We start from the raw sequence: 16296 nt of genomic DNA, 5'->3' as shown, positions 1-16296 counted from the left end.
AAATTAATTCCATATTTAAAGTCTTCCACAATGTAATTCTAGCCTCCCTTTCTGGCACCCATATTAACCCTAATTCATCAGAACACATTCACTTGCCATTATTCAAACAGTCTCAAGACTTTCTATGATTGTACCTTTGATATTACCTCGTCTTAGAAGCCCCTCACTTCTTCATCCATCAGAGGTTTATCAACTTTCAAGGCCAACTTAAATGGCACTTTTATCATGATCTATCCTTATCACTCCATCTGAAGTGATTTCTCCCTCCTTTTGAGCCCCTCCAGCATTTTCTTTGTCCCTCTGGCTCACAGCATGCTGCCTTACATGAAATGTATTTACACAAAAAACACAGTGGTGAAGTACAGGGTACCCTAAACTAAAGTAAGAAAACATGAGTTTGGGGGGTGTGTGACAAGTTCAGTCAATAGAGCATGCAACTTACAATCTCAGGGTCATTAGTTCAAGCCTCATGTTGGGTGTGGCCTACTTTTAAATAAATAAATATACAAATAAATAAATAAATAAATACATAAATAAATAGAAAACATGAGTCTTAATATAGGCTCTTATCTGTAAAAAACAGATTAAAAATAATACCTGTTTTGTTCATCTCAGAGATAAAAAGATAAAATGAAATTAAGTATATGAAAGCATTTTAAGTTTTTAAACGTTTATTCATTAAAAAATTTTTTTTAATGTTTGTTTATTTTTGATAGAGAGAGAGAGAGAGAGAGACACACACACACAGCATGAGTGGGGGAGGGGCAGAGAGAGAGGAAGCAGGCTCCAGGCTCTGAGCTGTCAGCACAGAGCCCGACGCAGGGCTTGAACTCACAAACTGTGAGTTCATGACCTGAGCCAAAGTCAGACCCTCAACCGACCGAGCCACCCAGGCGCCCCTTAAACGTTTATTCATTTTTTTGAGAGAGAGCGCAAGCGCGAGTTGGGAAGAAGCAGAGAGAGACAAACACAATCAGAAGCAGACTCCAAGCTCTGGGCTGTCAGCATAGAGCCCAATGTGGGGCTCAAACTCATGAACCATGAGATAATGACCTGAGCTGAAGTCAGCCACTTAACTGACTGAGCCACCCAGGCGCCTCTGAAAGCATTTTTAAATTAAGTGATAAACTAATGTATTAGAGTATGTACTATCTTTACTATCATTACTTAAAGATTATACAAGTAACTATAAAATTAAAATTGTTCAGAGTGCTATGAAGGAGAGGGACACAATGCTATATGACGACAGGAGGCACTGTTCTGGTTAGGGGATGTCTTGGAAGGCTTTCCTAAGAAGCAACAACTGCGTTGAGGATTAAAAAAAAGAATGGGAGTTAAGAAGGCAGAGGTAGGAGAAAGAGTACTTCAGGCAGAGAGGATGGCATATGCAAAAGCCCTATGACAAGGGAAAGCATGGCATATCATAGAAATTGAAAGGTCAGTGTGGCTGATGCTTAGCATCTAAGAGAGAGTACACAAAATGAGATTAGTGGAGAAAGGTCAGGCTATATTTGTAGGAGAATGGTTCTACCATGGTACCCTGGCAATTCCAGGTCTCCACATAGGCCACATAGGTAAGACTCAATCATTTTCAGAATGCCTTCTGATCCTCTTTGGGATATTTCTAGATAGGCAGTCTTGTAAGGAGGTGTTAAAAACCATTTCTCATCTGTCTCCTTAGCTTGCAAGAGGCTCCATATCTTCATGAGACTGCCATGAAGCAGTTTCCCATCCACCTCTGGTTCCACTAAGGCACTGGACTTTCAACCTTGCGTCTTGCAAGGTACAGGTGCAGCCTATGGTTGATGTCTCAAAAATAAAGCAAACCACCATTTCTGTCATCTGGTCCTTCCAGTTCAGTGTTATCCTGTGGGGTTAGGAATGTAAGCACTTGAGAACATTATGATCTTGTTTTGATGTCTATGTAAATAATACACTACCTAGATCCATTTAGGTTTCTTATGTCCTTACCAGGCAATTCTATGGAGGTGGGGTGAGATTACCTAGCGGCTGCCACCCTACTGCTGCTTAGGAACTGACCGAACACGTCCCAGTATGGAACCTTGTAGGGATGTTAATGATTTGGATCTTTTATTCTAAGACCTATGGGGAGTTACTACAAAGCTTCAACCTAGGAAGGGACACAATTGAATCTGCATTTTGAAAAAAGGCTACCATAGGAGTCTAGGCAAAAGGAAAAAAAAATGATGGTAACTCAATCTAGAGTGGTGGTAGTAGTAGAGTCAGAATGGACTGATTTAAGAGCTATACAGAAAGTAAAAATATTTTTAATACAGAACCAAGTGAAATGCTTTTCTTTCTTAAGCAGCACATTGTTTTCTCTCAAGTTTTACTGCCTTTTAGTCTAGCAATAGCTAAAGTTTTTTTTTTTTAAGTGTATTTGATATTTTAAAGACAAAGACAAATACATGGAAACACCAGCCATTTATTCTCCCCCTCATAGATACCTCCTTCCTTGAGCCTTAAATCTTCCTCCTAATGCAATCTAGGCCTGTCCTATAGTTGTCATCCAGGAACTTCCTTTCATTTAGCTTCTTGACTGAATCCAATATTCTTGGACTCTTTAACTTTTTTTTAAGTTTATTTTGAGAGAGAGAGAGAGAGAGAGAGAGAGCAAAAGCAGGTGAGGGGCAGAGAGGAGAGAGAGAATCTCAAGCAAGGTCCATGCCATCAGGGCAGAGCCCGATGCAGGGCTCGAACCCACAAGACATGAGATCATGACCTGAGCCGAGATCAAGAGTTGGACGCCTAACTGACTGAGCTACCCAGGCACCCCTCTTTGACTTTTTCTTTCTTGGTTAACTGCTTGGTTAACTGCTTGTGCTCATCGTCAAGCAACTGCTTTGGAAAAGATGTTTATGAGTTAAACATTCCAAATCCTTGAATGTATTAAGGATTCACACTTACTAGTTTGGCTGGGTATAGAACACAGGGTTGAAAATCATTTCCCCCTGGATTTTTAAGTCTATTAAATTTTCTACCATCCAGTGCTGCTGATAAAGATTAATAAAATTTCAATTTTTGTTCCCTGGAAGTATTTATGATTTATCCATGATGTTCTAAAATGTTGCAATTATTCCCCCTTCGTAGATATTCTTTCATTTATCCTAACTAGCACTGAGTAAGCCTTTTTGATCTGCAGATTTATATCTCCAAGTGTAGGAAATTTTCATAAATTATTTCTGATTTGTTCGTTCTTTCTGGAACAGTTATTAGTCAGCTATCAGACTCTTATATTTCCCTTTATCTCCTACACTTTCTGTCTCATCTTTTTGCTTTCATTTAGATCATACTGACTTTATCTTCTGGTTTACTTCCCTGTGTTCACTGTTATTTTCTAATTGTTCTCCCTCCCTCCCCATGGCATCCTATTCTGTTTCATGTTTGCAATTAAATCTTTAATTTCTCTGATGTTACTAATTTGTTCATATGATGTTTTATTACATTCCTGAATTATCCTGTTCTTTTATCCATTTTTGGTTTACTTATTTTGGGCTTTCTTTCATTTACTCCAGATTTTCCTCAAATGTCTCATCTTTAGTTATCTGCCTATAAGGCAGTCCTATTATATCTCCATTTCACAGATGAGAAAAGTAGTTCATACATAGATTAAGTAATATGTTCAAGACTACCCAGATAATAAATATCAAATCTGAGATTCTAACTAAGGTAGTTTAATTCCAGAGCCTTATCTCTCAACCAATCTGCCTCCCTAGTTATACTAGCTACCTTAGTTCTTCCCCAAATAATGCATTTAATTTATTTAGTAAAGAAACAGAAGGGGCACCTGGGTGGCTCAGTCAGTTGAGCGTCCGACTTCAGCTCAGGTCATGATCTCATAGTTCATGAGTTCAAGCCCCACATCAGGGCTCTGTGCTGACAGCTCAGAGCCTGGAGCCTGCTTCTGATTGTGTCTCCCTCTCTCTGCCCCTCCCTTGCTCACGCTCTGTCTCTCTCAAAGATGAATAAATGTTAACAAAAATTTTTTTTTAGGAATAGAAGGAGCTGGAGATGGGAAAAGTAAGAGGAAGTGCCTTATAGCTTGTTGTTTTGCAATAAGGGATAAGGAACTGCTTTCGTCTCTTAATCCAAGGACTCCTAATAGATGTATTTCTAAATGTCACCACAAGATGGTGCAAAATGACTACACATATTTACTCCCAGTGGTTAAAAACCACCATTTGGGAGCTGAATTTTAGAGATTCTGGAGAATCCCAAAAAATTCAAGGCAGAGTTGGCAAATCTTGTCAGGAATAAGGACTGTATACAAATTTCTTTATAGAATATTAGCACATGGATGTTAATTATCTAAGGGAGAAAAACTTTATTTCTGTTAGAAATGGTACTTAGAAACTGTAAGTGCTCCCCCATCCCCACCCCACCTCCCATATCCTGAGAATTGTCTGAATTTGTCTTGTTAGCAAATATAAACTTAAGCTTACAGAGATTGATAATTGGAAAAATTAATTAGGTTCTCAAAGAAAACTGACCTATGCTGTACTCAGATATAATTTAAAGAGACCCATAACTCCATCACTATAATAATCTGAAATACATACATTTTCACAGATTTGTCACATATGAATTTACATGTTTTTAAACCTCTAATTCTAAGTATTTAAAGTAAAATAAATTTATTTAAAACATAAATTTATTAATGTCAACTAGAACAGTATTTAAGGAAAATATTTAAAATGACTTTAAGACAGGGCGCCTGGGTGGCTGTCGGTTAAGCATCCAACTTCGGCTCAGGTCATGATCTCACAGTTCATGGGTTTGAGCCCTGCGTTGGGCTCTGTGCTGATAGTTCAGAGCCTGGAGCCTGCTTCCGACTCTGTGTCTCCCTCTCTCTCTGCCCCTTCCATGCTCATGCTCTGTCTCTGTCTCTGAATAATAAATAAAAGTTTTTAAAAAAGTTAAAAAATAAAATAAAATGACTTTAAGAGATCAATAAGGGTTGGTGGGGCAAGGGTTAGTTGCTTGAAAAAAAAATCTTAAGGAAAACTGATAATAGTAGGCACATAATCCCTGATGCACTTAGCTTCACATCCTAATTATAAATTTAATAAGTGGTCTGTGCCTAAGCTACTGAAGTTAGTATTTCTAAAAGAATATTACTTTGACTTTTGCAGTTTCTGATTTATGCTAAGCAGATTTATGTACTTTATGACTTCACTTTTTAAATGAGAACATCTCCTCTTAATTTTTTGTCAAATCTTATACTATCATCTTGTTATTTATCAGGAAAAGGTTAACACTATGAATTGGAGTCCTTGGTTTTGCAATTTAATGTATTTATACACCAAAAGGTATAAAGAACAACTAAATGCATTTTGACTAGCATTTAAATCTGCATACTTTCAGTGCTCAGGCATTTGTTTTATCCTTGCATTTTTCAAATATATTAAATTTTCAACTCAGAATGGCATAGTAAATGCAAATGAATTTATTAGTGTCAAATCAATTTTCTTCAAATTAAACAAAGTCCATACTTCTTATTATGAATCTATTTAAAGAAGAAGAAGTTTAAATGCTTAAACCTCGTATATTAAGAATTGACCTGGGGCGCCTAGGTGGCTTAGTCGCTTAAGCATCCAACTGTGGATTGTGATCAGGTCAAGATCTCCTGGTTGTGAGATTGAGCCCTGAGTCGGGTTCTGCTCTGCAATGGGTCTGGAGCCTGCTTGGGGTTCTCTCTCTCTCCCTCTCCCATTACCCCTCTCCCACTCCCACACAAGTGCATGCTTGCATGCACACTCTCTAAATAAGCATTTAAAAAAAAGAATTGACCTGAAAATATTTAAAACTTTTTAAAACCAAAAAGTGTATTTTTCACATTGCTATATCTTAAAAATAGCAAAATTATTTTTCCTTTAACAAAAGAGTTATCTATTGGACTGTAACTATATATGAGAAACTACTGCTAAAAGAATGCTTTTGGGTTTTTGCTAAATTGGGTTGGGTGGCGCTTGGCTACTTCAGTGGTGATGCCACTTCATCCTGTCTTTCCTGATACTCTCATATCTGGAGATCTTCAGATTTCTTTAAGTTCTTCCATCTAGATACATAAGCCTGTATCTCCCTCTTTTTTTTCTTCTCTACCCTCAGCTCAGCAATATGAGCATGGATCCAGTTCAGCCCCAATGCCTGCCTTGCCCCGAAGCCCCCAATTCTAGGGAGTCTTCTCCAATGCCTGAGATTTATGGGCCTGAAGAAAATTATGCCTGAGATTTATGGGCCTGAAGAAAATTATGCATCCTTGCAAATGTCATCTGCTGAGACCCTCCCTCCCCCCCTCCCCCGGAGACTGTCTCCCTTCTTCCTTCCTCCATGGATCTGCTTATTCAGGACAACCCAGGTTCTTCCACCAGTCCCAGAGTAAAAGTGCTACCCACTTTTGCAGAGATCACGGTGAAGAAGGAAGATCCAGGTCAGGGCAAGAAACAGAAGATAAGAACCATCTTCTCTCAGACCCAGCTATATGTACTCAATGATAGATTTCAGAGACAGAAATATCTCAATCTCCAGCAGATGCAAGAACTTTCCAACATTGTGAACCTTAGCTATAAGCAGGTTAAGATCTGGTTCTAGAACCAGAGAATGAAATGTAAGAGGTGGCAGAAAAACAACTGTCCAGATAATAATAACAGTGTGATTCAGAACAGCTCTGCAACTCCAGAATACCCAGGCTTCTATTCCTATCACCAGGGATACCTGATGAACACTTCTGGAAACCTTCCAATATGGAGCAACCAGACCTGGAACGGCCAGTCGTGGAGCAACCATTCCTGAAACAGTCAGACATGGTGCCCCCAAGCCTGGAATGACCAGGCCTGGAACAACCAGCTGCATGACTGTGGAGAGGAATCCTTGCAGCCCCAGATCCAGTTCTAGCAAAATTCTGTCAGCAATTTGTAGTCCATCTTAGAAACTGCTCAGGAAAGCCATAGTGTAATACAGCAAACCACTAAGTATTTTAATGTTCAGCAAATAATAGATTTATTCCCAAATACCTCTGAACCTACAGCCTGAAGATGCGAGAGGATGAGTATATTAGCCAATCTCCATTTGGGTGGTGGCTATATTACTTCTCCTAGGATTTGTCTTTTAGGGTCCAGTATCTCTGCCTTGATATTGTTTTTCGTTATGCTTATTCTGTCAATCAAGGGAGTACGGTTGGAGTCTAATCAAAGAGGATTCCATAGCTTTGGCTGCTATGGACAACATGCTAAAAGATGTTTCTGGCTATAGATAACTAGATATAATACTAATTTGGATATCTTTAGGCTCCAGAATTTAACCTCAAGAATAGAAAGTAAAAATACAGAGACATGTGATGAAGGATTATTTGTATTTTCTGAGATTGTGAGGCTTGTTAACAACCTCAGTTGTTAATGGTGGAGGGTTAAGTTATAATGTGTGTCACTGATTTTCTCTGCCCCAACTCCTAACCTGTTCATTACAACCAGTATTTGTAGAAAGCTGTTTTATATTTTAATGTATCATGATAATAGGGCCAGTCTGGCTGGTGGTTTATAGGTTTAAGTAAAAATAAATACCCACTTTATCTTAAAAAAAAAAAAAGAAAAGAATGCTTTCAAAGACTTACAGGAAGCAGGAAAATAATTTTTAACTATATTATGTAAATTAAGGTGCATACTTCTATTTTTATATGCAGAACCTTTGACTGTAACTTGTTCTGCGAGTGTTCCACAAGACAAGCAAAGATTTCTAATAAATTTTAACTTGATAAATGAGCAATGTCTTGCAATATGAGTAGTACGTGACACTGAATGTCGCATGATCACAACTGAGCCAATGGTTCTCTCTTTCTCTCTCTGCGGGATTGTGGGTGATCATCTCCCATGCTCAGATGCTCAGTCTCAGGTGCACTGTTTGGCAGGAATCAGTGATTTGTTAATACTGTACTGTAGTCAACATCTGTGTGAGCGTATACAATGGCCCCCATGCAGATAAAGGTTGAAAAGAAAGGCAGTGAGAAGGAGATGATTACAGTTGTAGGAAATCATCGAGAAGTACAAATGAGGTATGCAAGTGGCCGAAATTCCAAGATTTTATAAGAGGGTCTACATGTGCATCTCATCTGCAAAGAGGGAGGAGAAAAGGCAGAGAATCCCTCACTTAAAATGAGACTAGAGAGATGTGTAAAATGTGGTAAGCAGTACAAAATTTTACAGAAAAGCACCCCCTAAGGTTGTATCAGTGCGAGCAATGAATCTGTTTAACGACAACACAATGTCACATTTCCTCCTCAGAAGGAGGCAAAAGTAAGTGTCATTGGATAGGTTCCTTGTTAAAATTGCAGGAAAAGAAAAAGATTCCATTGAGCCAACAGACAGCAATGATTTCATTAGTGACAGTGAAAGTCATCCTACACAAAAACCTTCCTCTCTCTCCTCCCTCACACCAGCCATGAAGGTTTTCAGAGGTTAAGTGCAGGTTGTTTATTTTTCTTTATATTTTGTATTTTCTTTATTATTTTGTATTATATTATAGCATTGTAATCATTTTTATATGACTATTTTTGGGTGGTGGGATGAATCATCTGAGTTTCCATTATTTCTTATGGGGAAATTTGCTTTGATATACAAGTACTTGGGATTACAAGCATGTTTCCAGAAAGAATTATGTGCACAAATCAAGGGTTTACTATAATTGGAATGTTCATAAGATTTGGGATGGTTATGTGTATGTGTATGTGAAGGGTGCATGTGTAAGTGAGTGTGTGTAATAAAACATTATTTGTATGATAGGAAGCATCTTTTATCTGTTTTCCACAGGATTGTTCTAAATATGTGGGGAACTTTTGCCCTCATAAAAGGCTCATGCTTGGGGCACCTGGGTGGCTCAGTCGGTTAAGCATCCGACTTCAGGTCAGGTCATGATCTCACAGTTTGTGAGTCTGAGCCCCGAGTTGGGCTCTATGTTGACAGTTCAGAGCCTGGAGCCTGCTTTGGATTCTGTGTCTCCTTCTCTCTCTGCTCCTCCCCCGCTCATGACCTGTCTCTCTCTCTCTCTCAAAAATAAATAAAAAAATTTTTTTAAAAAGGCTCAAGCTAGCAGGAAGTATAGTAAACATTCCAACTTCTCACTACATTGTAAGTAACAAACAATTCAAGCTATTTTAAATAAAAACAGCTGGTGAGTGGGGGAAATGTGTTACATGAACATAGATACGTCACAGAATCCAAAGCAGCAATTCAGCTAGGCATCAGAAGGGACTGAAACCAAGAAACTGAAAGTCATCAGAAACCCAGCTCTGGCATTTTTACCTTTGCATCTCTCTGTATCTCTACTTTAGTCTTCTCTTCCATAGTCCAGCTGTCTGTGATCCTGCATGTGGTAAAGGATGGCCAACTGACAGCTCTGAGTTTATACTATCTTTGTGCAGCTCTAATTCTAAATTGTCTTTCTTAAACTGATTTCTGATGCTATAAATGGTATTTTTAAAATTATGATTTCTATCTCTTTTTTGTTTGCTGGTATATGGTAATAATTTTTCAAATTTTTTAGTTGAAATATAATTCATACTATAAATCCACCCTTTTAAGGTGTACAATCCAGTAGGTTTTTAGTATATTCCCAAGGTTGTATACCATTATCAGTATCTAAGTTCAGAACATTATCACTTTAAAAAAAATCACATACCTATTAGTAGTTACTCCTTATTTCTTCCTACCCCACCCTCTGCAACTAATCTGCTTCCTATCTTTATAGATTTATTTATTCTAGACTTTTCATATAAATGGAATCTAACACTATCTGATATTTTTTGAATGGCTTCTCTCATTGGCATAGTGTTTTAGCATTCATCCTTGCATCAGTTTATTCTTTTTTATGGCTGAATATCCCCTTATATAGTTCTAATACAGTTTACTTATCCATTCATCAGTTGATGAACATTCAGTTGTTTCTACTTTTTGGCTATTATGAATAATGTTGCTATAACATTCATGTACTAGTTTTTCTATGTTCTCAATTCTTTCGGAATTATAAACCCAGAAAAGGAATTGCTGGGTCACATGGTAATTCTATGTTTAACTTCTGGAGGAACTGGCAAACTGTCTTCCAAAGCAGCTGCACAAGTTTACATTCCCACTCACAGTGTTATGAGGGTTTCAATATCTCCACATCCTCATCAACACTTATTTTTGTCTGCCTTTTTTTTTTTAATTGTCCACCTTTTTGACTAAAGTAGGTGGGAAGTAGTATCACACTGTGGTTGTGATTTGCATTTCCATATTGACTAATGATGTTGAGCAATTTTTCATGTGTGTGTTAGCCATTTGTAGCTCTTCCTTGCACAAATACCTATTCACATATTTTGACCTGTTTGAATTTGGCTATTTGCTTTTTTATTGTTGAGTTATAAGACTTCTGTATATATAGTAGATACTAGTCTATACATAATTTGCAATCAGATATAATTTGCAAATATTTTTCTCCCATTCTTTAGATTGACTTTCCACTTTTTTGATAGTATTATTTGAAGCAAAAATGTTTTTAATCTTGATAAAGTCCAATTCATCTTTTTAGTGGCTTGAGCTTCATGTATCATATCTAAGAAACCACTGCCTAATCCAAGGTCATGAAGATACAAACCTATGTTTTCTTCTATGAGTTTCACAATTTTAACTCTTACTTTCAGGTTTTTCACCCATTTTGAGTTAATTTTTATATATGGTATGAAGTATTTATGGTATGAAGTAATACTGTAAATGATATAAAGTAATTACGATATAATTAATGCAATTGAATATCAAGTTGCCTAGCCCTATTTGTTGAAAGCCTATTCTTTCCCCCTTGAATGGTTTGACATCTTTGTCCAAAATCAGTTGACCACTGATGTATGGGTTTATTTCTGTACTCTTAATTATATTTCATTAATCTGTGTCCATTATTATGCCAGTCCCACATTGTCTTGATTACCATAGCTTTGTAATAAGTTTTGAAATCAGGAATTATGTGGGCTCTGTGCTGACAGTGTGGAGCCTGCTTGCGATTCTCTCTCTTCCTCTTTCTCTGCCCTTCTGCTGCTTTTGCTCCCTCGCTTTCTCTCTCAAAATAAACAAACTTTAAAAAACAAAGAATGTGTGTGGGTGGCTTAGTCTGTTAAGCATCTGACTCTCAATTTCAGCTCATTATGATCTCATGGTTCATGGGTTCAAGCCCATGTTGGGCTCTGTCCCGACAGTGTGGAGCCTGGTTGGGATTCTCTCTCTCCCTCTCTCTCTGCCCATTCTGTGGTTGTGCTCTCTTGCTTTCTCTCTCAAAACACATAAATAAACTTTGAAACCAGGAATTATGAGTTCTCTTTTTTTTTTTCAAGACTGATTGGCTAATTTGGACCCTTACATTCCCATATGAATTTTAAAACCAGCTTATGAATTTCTTCCAAAAGCACAGCTGGGATTTTGACAGAGATGGCACTGAATCTGTGAATTTGGAAAATGTTGCCATCTTAACAATATTAAGACTTCCAATCCATGAACATGGGATATCTTTCCATATATTTAGGTCTTTTTTAACTTCTCTCAATGGTGTTTTGTAGTTTCTGTTCATATCTTAATTTTATTAAATGTATTCTTAAATAATTTATTCTTTTTAATGCTATTGCACAGGTTTTTTAAATATTGACTCTGTATCCAGTGTATTTCTAAACTTCCATGTTAATTCTAACAGTGTGTCTCTAGTCTTTTGGATTTTCTAGATACATAATCATGTTGCTTTCAAGTAATGACAGCTTATTTATTTCTTCCCAATCCTTGCCATTTTTATTTTTTTATTATATAACTGTACTGAGCAGAACTTCTAGCACAATGTTAAATGGAAATTGTAATAGAGAACACTCTTGTATCATTCTCCATCTAAATAGGAAACATTTTAAACTATTTCACTACTGTGTATGACATTTGTTGCATGTATATATTTTTTAATAAAAATGAGCACTGAATTTTTGTCAAACTTTTCTGATCTCTGTCAAGACCACATGGTTGGTTGGGGGTTTTTTGTTTTGTTCTGTTTTGTTTTTTGCCAGTTAATGTAGTGAAATACACTGATCCATCTTTGAATGCTAAGATACTCTTGCATACATGGAATAAGCCATACTTAATAGTGCTATATTATGCTTTTAAAATATATGGTTGGATTCAACTTGCTAATATTTTGTTAAGAACTTTTGGATGTACATCCATGAGAAAGATTGGTGAATAATTTCCCCCTTTTTTTTAATGTCCTTGCCAGGTTTTGAAATAAAGACCATGTTGGACTTGCTTTAAAAAATTAAAACATTAGAAAATATTCTTTCTTTTCTATTCTCTGAATAAGTTTGGGTAAGTTTGATATTTTTTCCTAAATGTTTGCAGAAATTTACCAGTGAAATCATCTGACCCTTAGGATTTCTTTGTTGAAAGATTTTCAATTGCTTAAATTTCATTACAAGTATCAGACTACTCAAATTTTCTATTTTTAGTGAGGGGTAAGTTTTGCTTCACAAGGATTTATTCATTTTTACCCAAATTATGTCAGACTTATTGGTATAAATTTATTCATAATATCTTTAACTTTTTGATGCCTGTAATGGTATCCCCCTTTTCATTCCTAATATTGTTAATTCATATTTATTTCTTTATCAGTCTTGATAAGGGCTTCTTAAATTTATTCTTTTCAAAGAACCAAATCTTAGCTTTGTTGATTTTTCTGCTGCACATTTGCATTCTATATTTCATTCACTTCTGCTTTTTTTTTAAATAATTTTTTTAACATTTATTCAGTTTTGAGAGACAGAGAGAGACAGAGTGTGAGCAGCAGAAGAGCAGAGACAGAGGGAGACACAGAATCTGAAGCAGGCTCCAGGCTCTGAGCTGTCAGCACAGAGCCCAGTGTGTGGGGCTGGAACCCATGAACTGTGAGATCATGACCGGAGCCAAAGTCAGAAACCTAACCGACTAAACCACCCAGGTGCCCCTCTCTGCAGTTACTATTTATCATAACTACCAATACTATTCAGAAAGCATAGTTGTTTAGGTTACTTTGGTAGGAGCCATTGCTCTCACATTCCCAGTACCTATTAATTGCTCCCCTTACTGTGCCAAAGCAGTGAACTGGATGCCTCCAGTTAACAACATTCAGTTTTTGCTTTATAGATTTAACTATAGAACCATGTAAATGCTTTACATTACTATAAAAGAAAATTCCTAACAGTTATTCTAAAAACATAAAATATAAAATAAAACAAGGGCACCTCAGTGACTTCAGTTGGTTAAGCATCCAACTTCGGCTCAGGTCATGATCTCACAGTTCCCGGGTTCAAGCCCCACATCAGGCTCACTGCCATCAGCACAGAGCCTGCTTTGGATCCTGTGTCCCCCTCTCTCTGCCCCTAACCTGCTTGAGCACACTTTCTCCCTCTCTCAAAAAAATTAACATTAAAAAAATTTTTTTAATAAATAAAATCAAAACAAAATGTATCCAGTTAGTGGCACAGCCACATACAGATCTATTCCAAGTAACTTAAAACACAGTAATTTGATTATACATGCCTAGTGAGTTATATTCTAAGAACAAAAATATCTCCACAAAAATTTTAAGCTATTTTTAACAATTATATTAAGAATGGTAGTTTGGTTTGTTATTCTGAGACTATTTGTTGTGTGTATAATGTGGAATAAAGAAAATGAGTGACATTCCATCATTTCTGGAGTCACTGAGAAGCAAATTTCTCAGCATGGCAAGAAGGATATGCTAATAATTGCATTTAAGGATAAACCCTATAGCCCTGAATTTGACTTAGACATTTAAGCATGGGTTACTTATGTATTTTATCTCTAAACACAAACAAAAATCACATATTTCCTAATTCTGTGCATGAAAAAAAAAAGCCAAGAGATAAAGATCACATAATAGCAATGAGCTCCTCTAGCCCACAGACTGTGATCTTGGAAACATATTTATCACTAAAAGAAACCAAGGATCCTTGGAGAAAAGGCTTATTACAGATTTGGGGCTAGAAATATACATGATAAGCCTGGAATATCATAGCATCCCACACATTAAGGAAGCTCTCAAAAGTACTAGGGACAGACCAAAAGGATTCAGGAGCCAATCTGGTATATCTAGATAGTATTAAGATGATGAAGCTGCACTTATGAGATAATTGTTCTTAAATCCTTACCATTTACAAATATATACTAAGACATTTACAGAGGATATGATAAGATACCTGATTTTCTTCAAACTATAGAAGGGGAAAACTAAAGAGAGGTATAGACAATATAAGCCATGAGTTGATCATTGTTTAAGGTGGGTGATGAGCATATAAAGGTTCATTATACGTGTCTGTTTACTTTTGTGCATAGTTGAAATGTCCCATAATAAAAATTTTTAAGTTTACTGTCATCTGGTTTACCTCATCAAATCTACAGTTTTGTAAATCACTTGCTCTCCCCCAACAATGGCTATAACAATATAGTGGGTATAAAAAAGAGGCACTGTATATCAAAAAACTAGCCAAATAATTTGTGCTACAAATATCACTCCAATATGACAAATATTAATTATAAGAAAGAATTCCTGCTATATATTATTAACTCAATTATTATGAAGCTTAAACATCTAATTCCAGAGTATCCACATCTGAATGGAACAGAACTGTAACACTGATACTCCTCCCTAGCCATAACTTTGCTTTAAGGCAAAACAAGAATAAATATAGCTATTTACCTTTATTGGATCCTGTTATAGTAGATCTATTTGAATGTTTAGAATGGGAAATCTCTGTTTCTGATTTTTTTTGCATAATTATTTGATTTCCAAACCTCTTAGGTCCTAAGTAAAAGACTGTAAATTTCTGCTGTATATCAAGTCCAACTGGAAAAAGGAAAAAAGTATACAAGTACTAATTTAAGTTGTATAAATCTAGCCATGAGAGCATCTATTTGTTGTTATTTGTTGGTGAGTTGGTTTCAAGTTTGTATTTAAATTCTAGTTAGGTAACATACAGTGTAATATTAGTTTCAGGTGTAGAATTTACACACTTACATATGACCCATAGTGCTCATCAGAACAAGTGCCCTCCTTAATACTCATCACCCATTTCTATACCTTTTGAAATGAAAGAGCCAACAAGTCCAGGAAGTAAAAATGTTTAAAAAAAGGCATTAAAAATATAATGAAATTTATACATCTATCATCATAAAAATAAAAATCAAAGTTCCTACAAGTTCAAAATTTATCTTGGAAATTAAAATACCTATAAATGAACAAATAAAATTTTAATTTTGTTATCTTAGTCCACGCTACCTTTTATATCTCTAAATACATGCAACTTCCCTTAAAATTATTCATAGTATTTAAATGAATTATTTTTACACAATATCATTTAAATTGTTTTTCTGTTTCAGCATGAAAGAAATAATTTTTAAATGCTATCACATGCTTTACATTCATGTGTTCATTACTTCGATGAACTTACCATATTCAGAACTAATTAGATTTATGCTAAGATCTTCAGATTTAAAAGCTCTCCTCACATCAATCTTTTTAGTCCAATTTCCAGCTTTTAGCAAAACAGAATCCCTGAAAAAGAGTAATTTATCATTTAAATAGTGATCCAAATACTAAATGAAATAATATTATTGACCCTTAGATAAGTCCTATCTCATAGTAAACTAAAGTCAATACTGAAAATCACTTGCTGCAAATTCTGAGGGGAGAAATGGGGTGTCAATGGAGATGCCACAACCATTGACCAAACAGCTGATTCCAAACTGCATTGCCTCATTTCAGGCCCACCTGAACACATAGTTGCTGTCAACCACACAAGAGCTTGCCCCTAAATCACTACCACTTTTAAATGGCTATACACAGGTTACATAAATTTGTGAGAACTTTAGTATCTTTAAAATTAATATAAAATAGCTCATATCCAGTAACATCACAAACCAGCAACCAATATTGTGACTGAACTTATTTTAGCCTTAAATAGTCAAGACTATAATCAGATTTAATTTTCACAGAGAACAAAGATTTGTATAATGACATATTCTCTACAAATGTGCCATGGCTAGTTGCAGGAGAGTAGTTAACAGTGAAAGGGATATCCTATCAGACACTGTAATTCCTATAGGAATCTTGCATAGAACATTTCAGGATGGTATCCTCCAGTACTCTGGCAACAATGAGGAGTTTCCCATTTCAGAGTCAATGCCATTCCTGAACTTATAAGTAAATCAATATAATTAGGAACACAGCCTC

The 16296-nt window shown here is 36.1% G+C and overlaps 1 protein-coding gene and 1 pseudogene across 10 annotated transcripts in view; one reads left to right on the top strand and one right to left on the bottom strand.

Moving 5' to 3' along the window:
• The window catches only part of HFM1 (helicase for meiosis 1), a 96276-nt gene that overhangs the window by 27997 nt on the left and 51983 nt on the right, over positions 1 to 16296 (bottom strand). For 9 of the 10 annotated variants that reach the window (XR_008418672.1, XR_002071286.2, XM_019414142.2 and 6 more), the window contains 2 exons: positions 15515 to 15618; positions 14764 to 14910 (listed from right to left, as the gene is read on the bottom strand). Coding sequence is in view for 8 of the 10 variants with exons in the window: in XM_019414142.2 (XP_019269687.2) it covers positions 14764 to 14910; positions 15515 to 15618 (251 nt within the window). In the remaining 2 variants the exon portion in view is untranslated. The remainder of the gene's footprint in view (positions 1 to 14763; positions 14911 to 15514; positions 15619 to 16296) is intronic. The other variant, XM_019414148.2, reaches the window with a different exon arrangement.
• Positions 6139 to 7069, top strand: LOC109246265 (homeobox protein NANOG-like; annotated as a pseudogene).

The sequence above is a fragment of the Panthera pardus genome, unplaced genomic scaffold, assembly GCF_024362965.1.
Source record: "Panthera pardus isolate Hobbes unplaced genomic scaffold, ASM2436296v1 HiC_scaffold_11, whole genome shotgun sequence".
Classification (NCBI taxonomy): domain Eukaryota; kingdom Metazoa; phylum Chordata; class Mammalia; order Carnivora; family Felidae; genus Panthera; species Panthera pardus.
The sequence above is the reverse complement of the archived record's forward strand: the minus strand, read 5'-3'. Positions and strand labels throughout refer to the sequence as shown.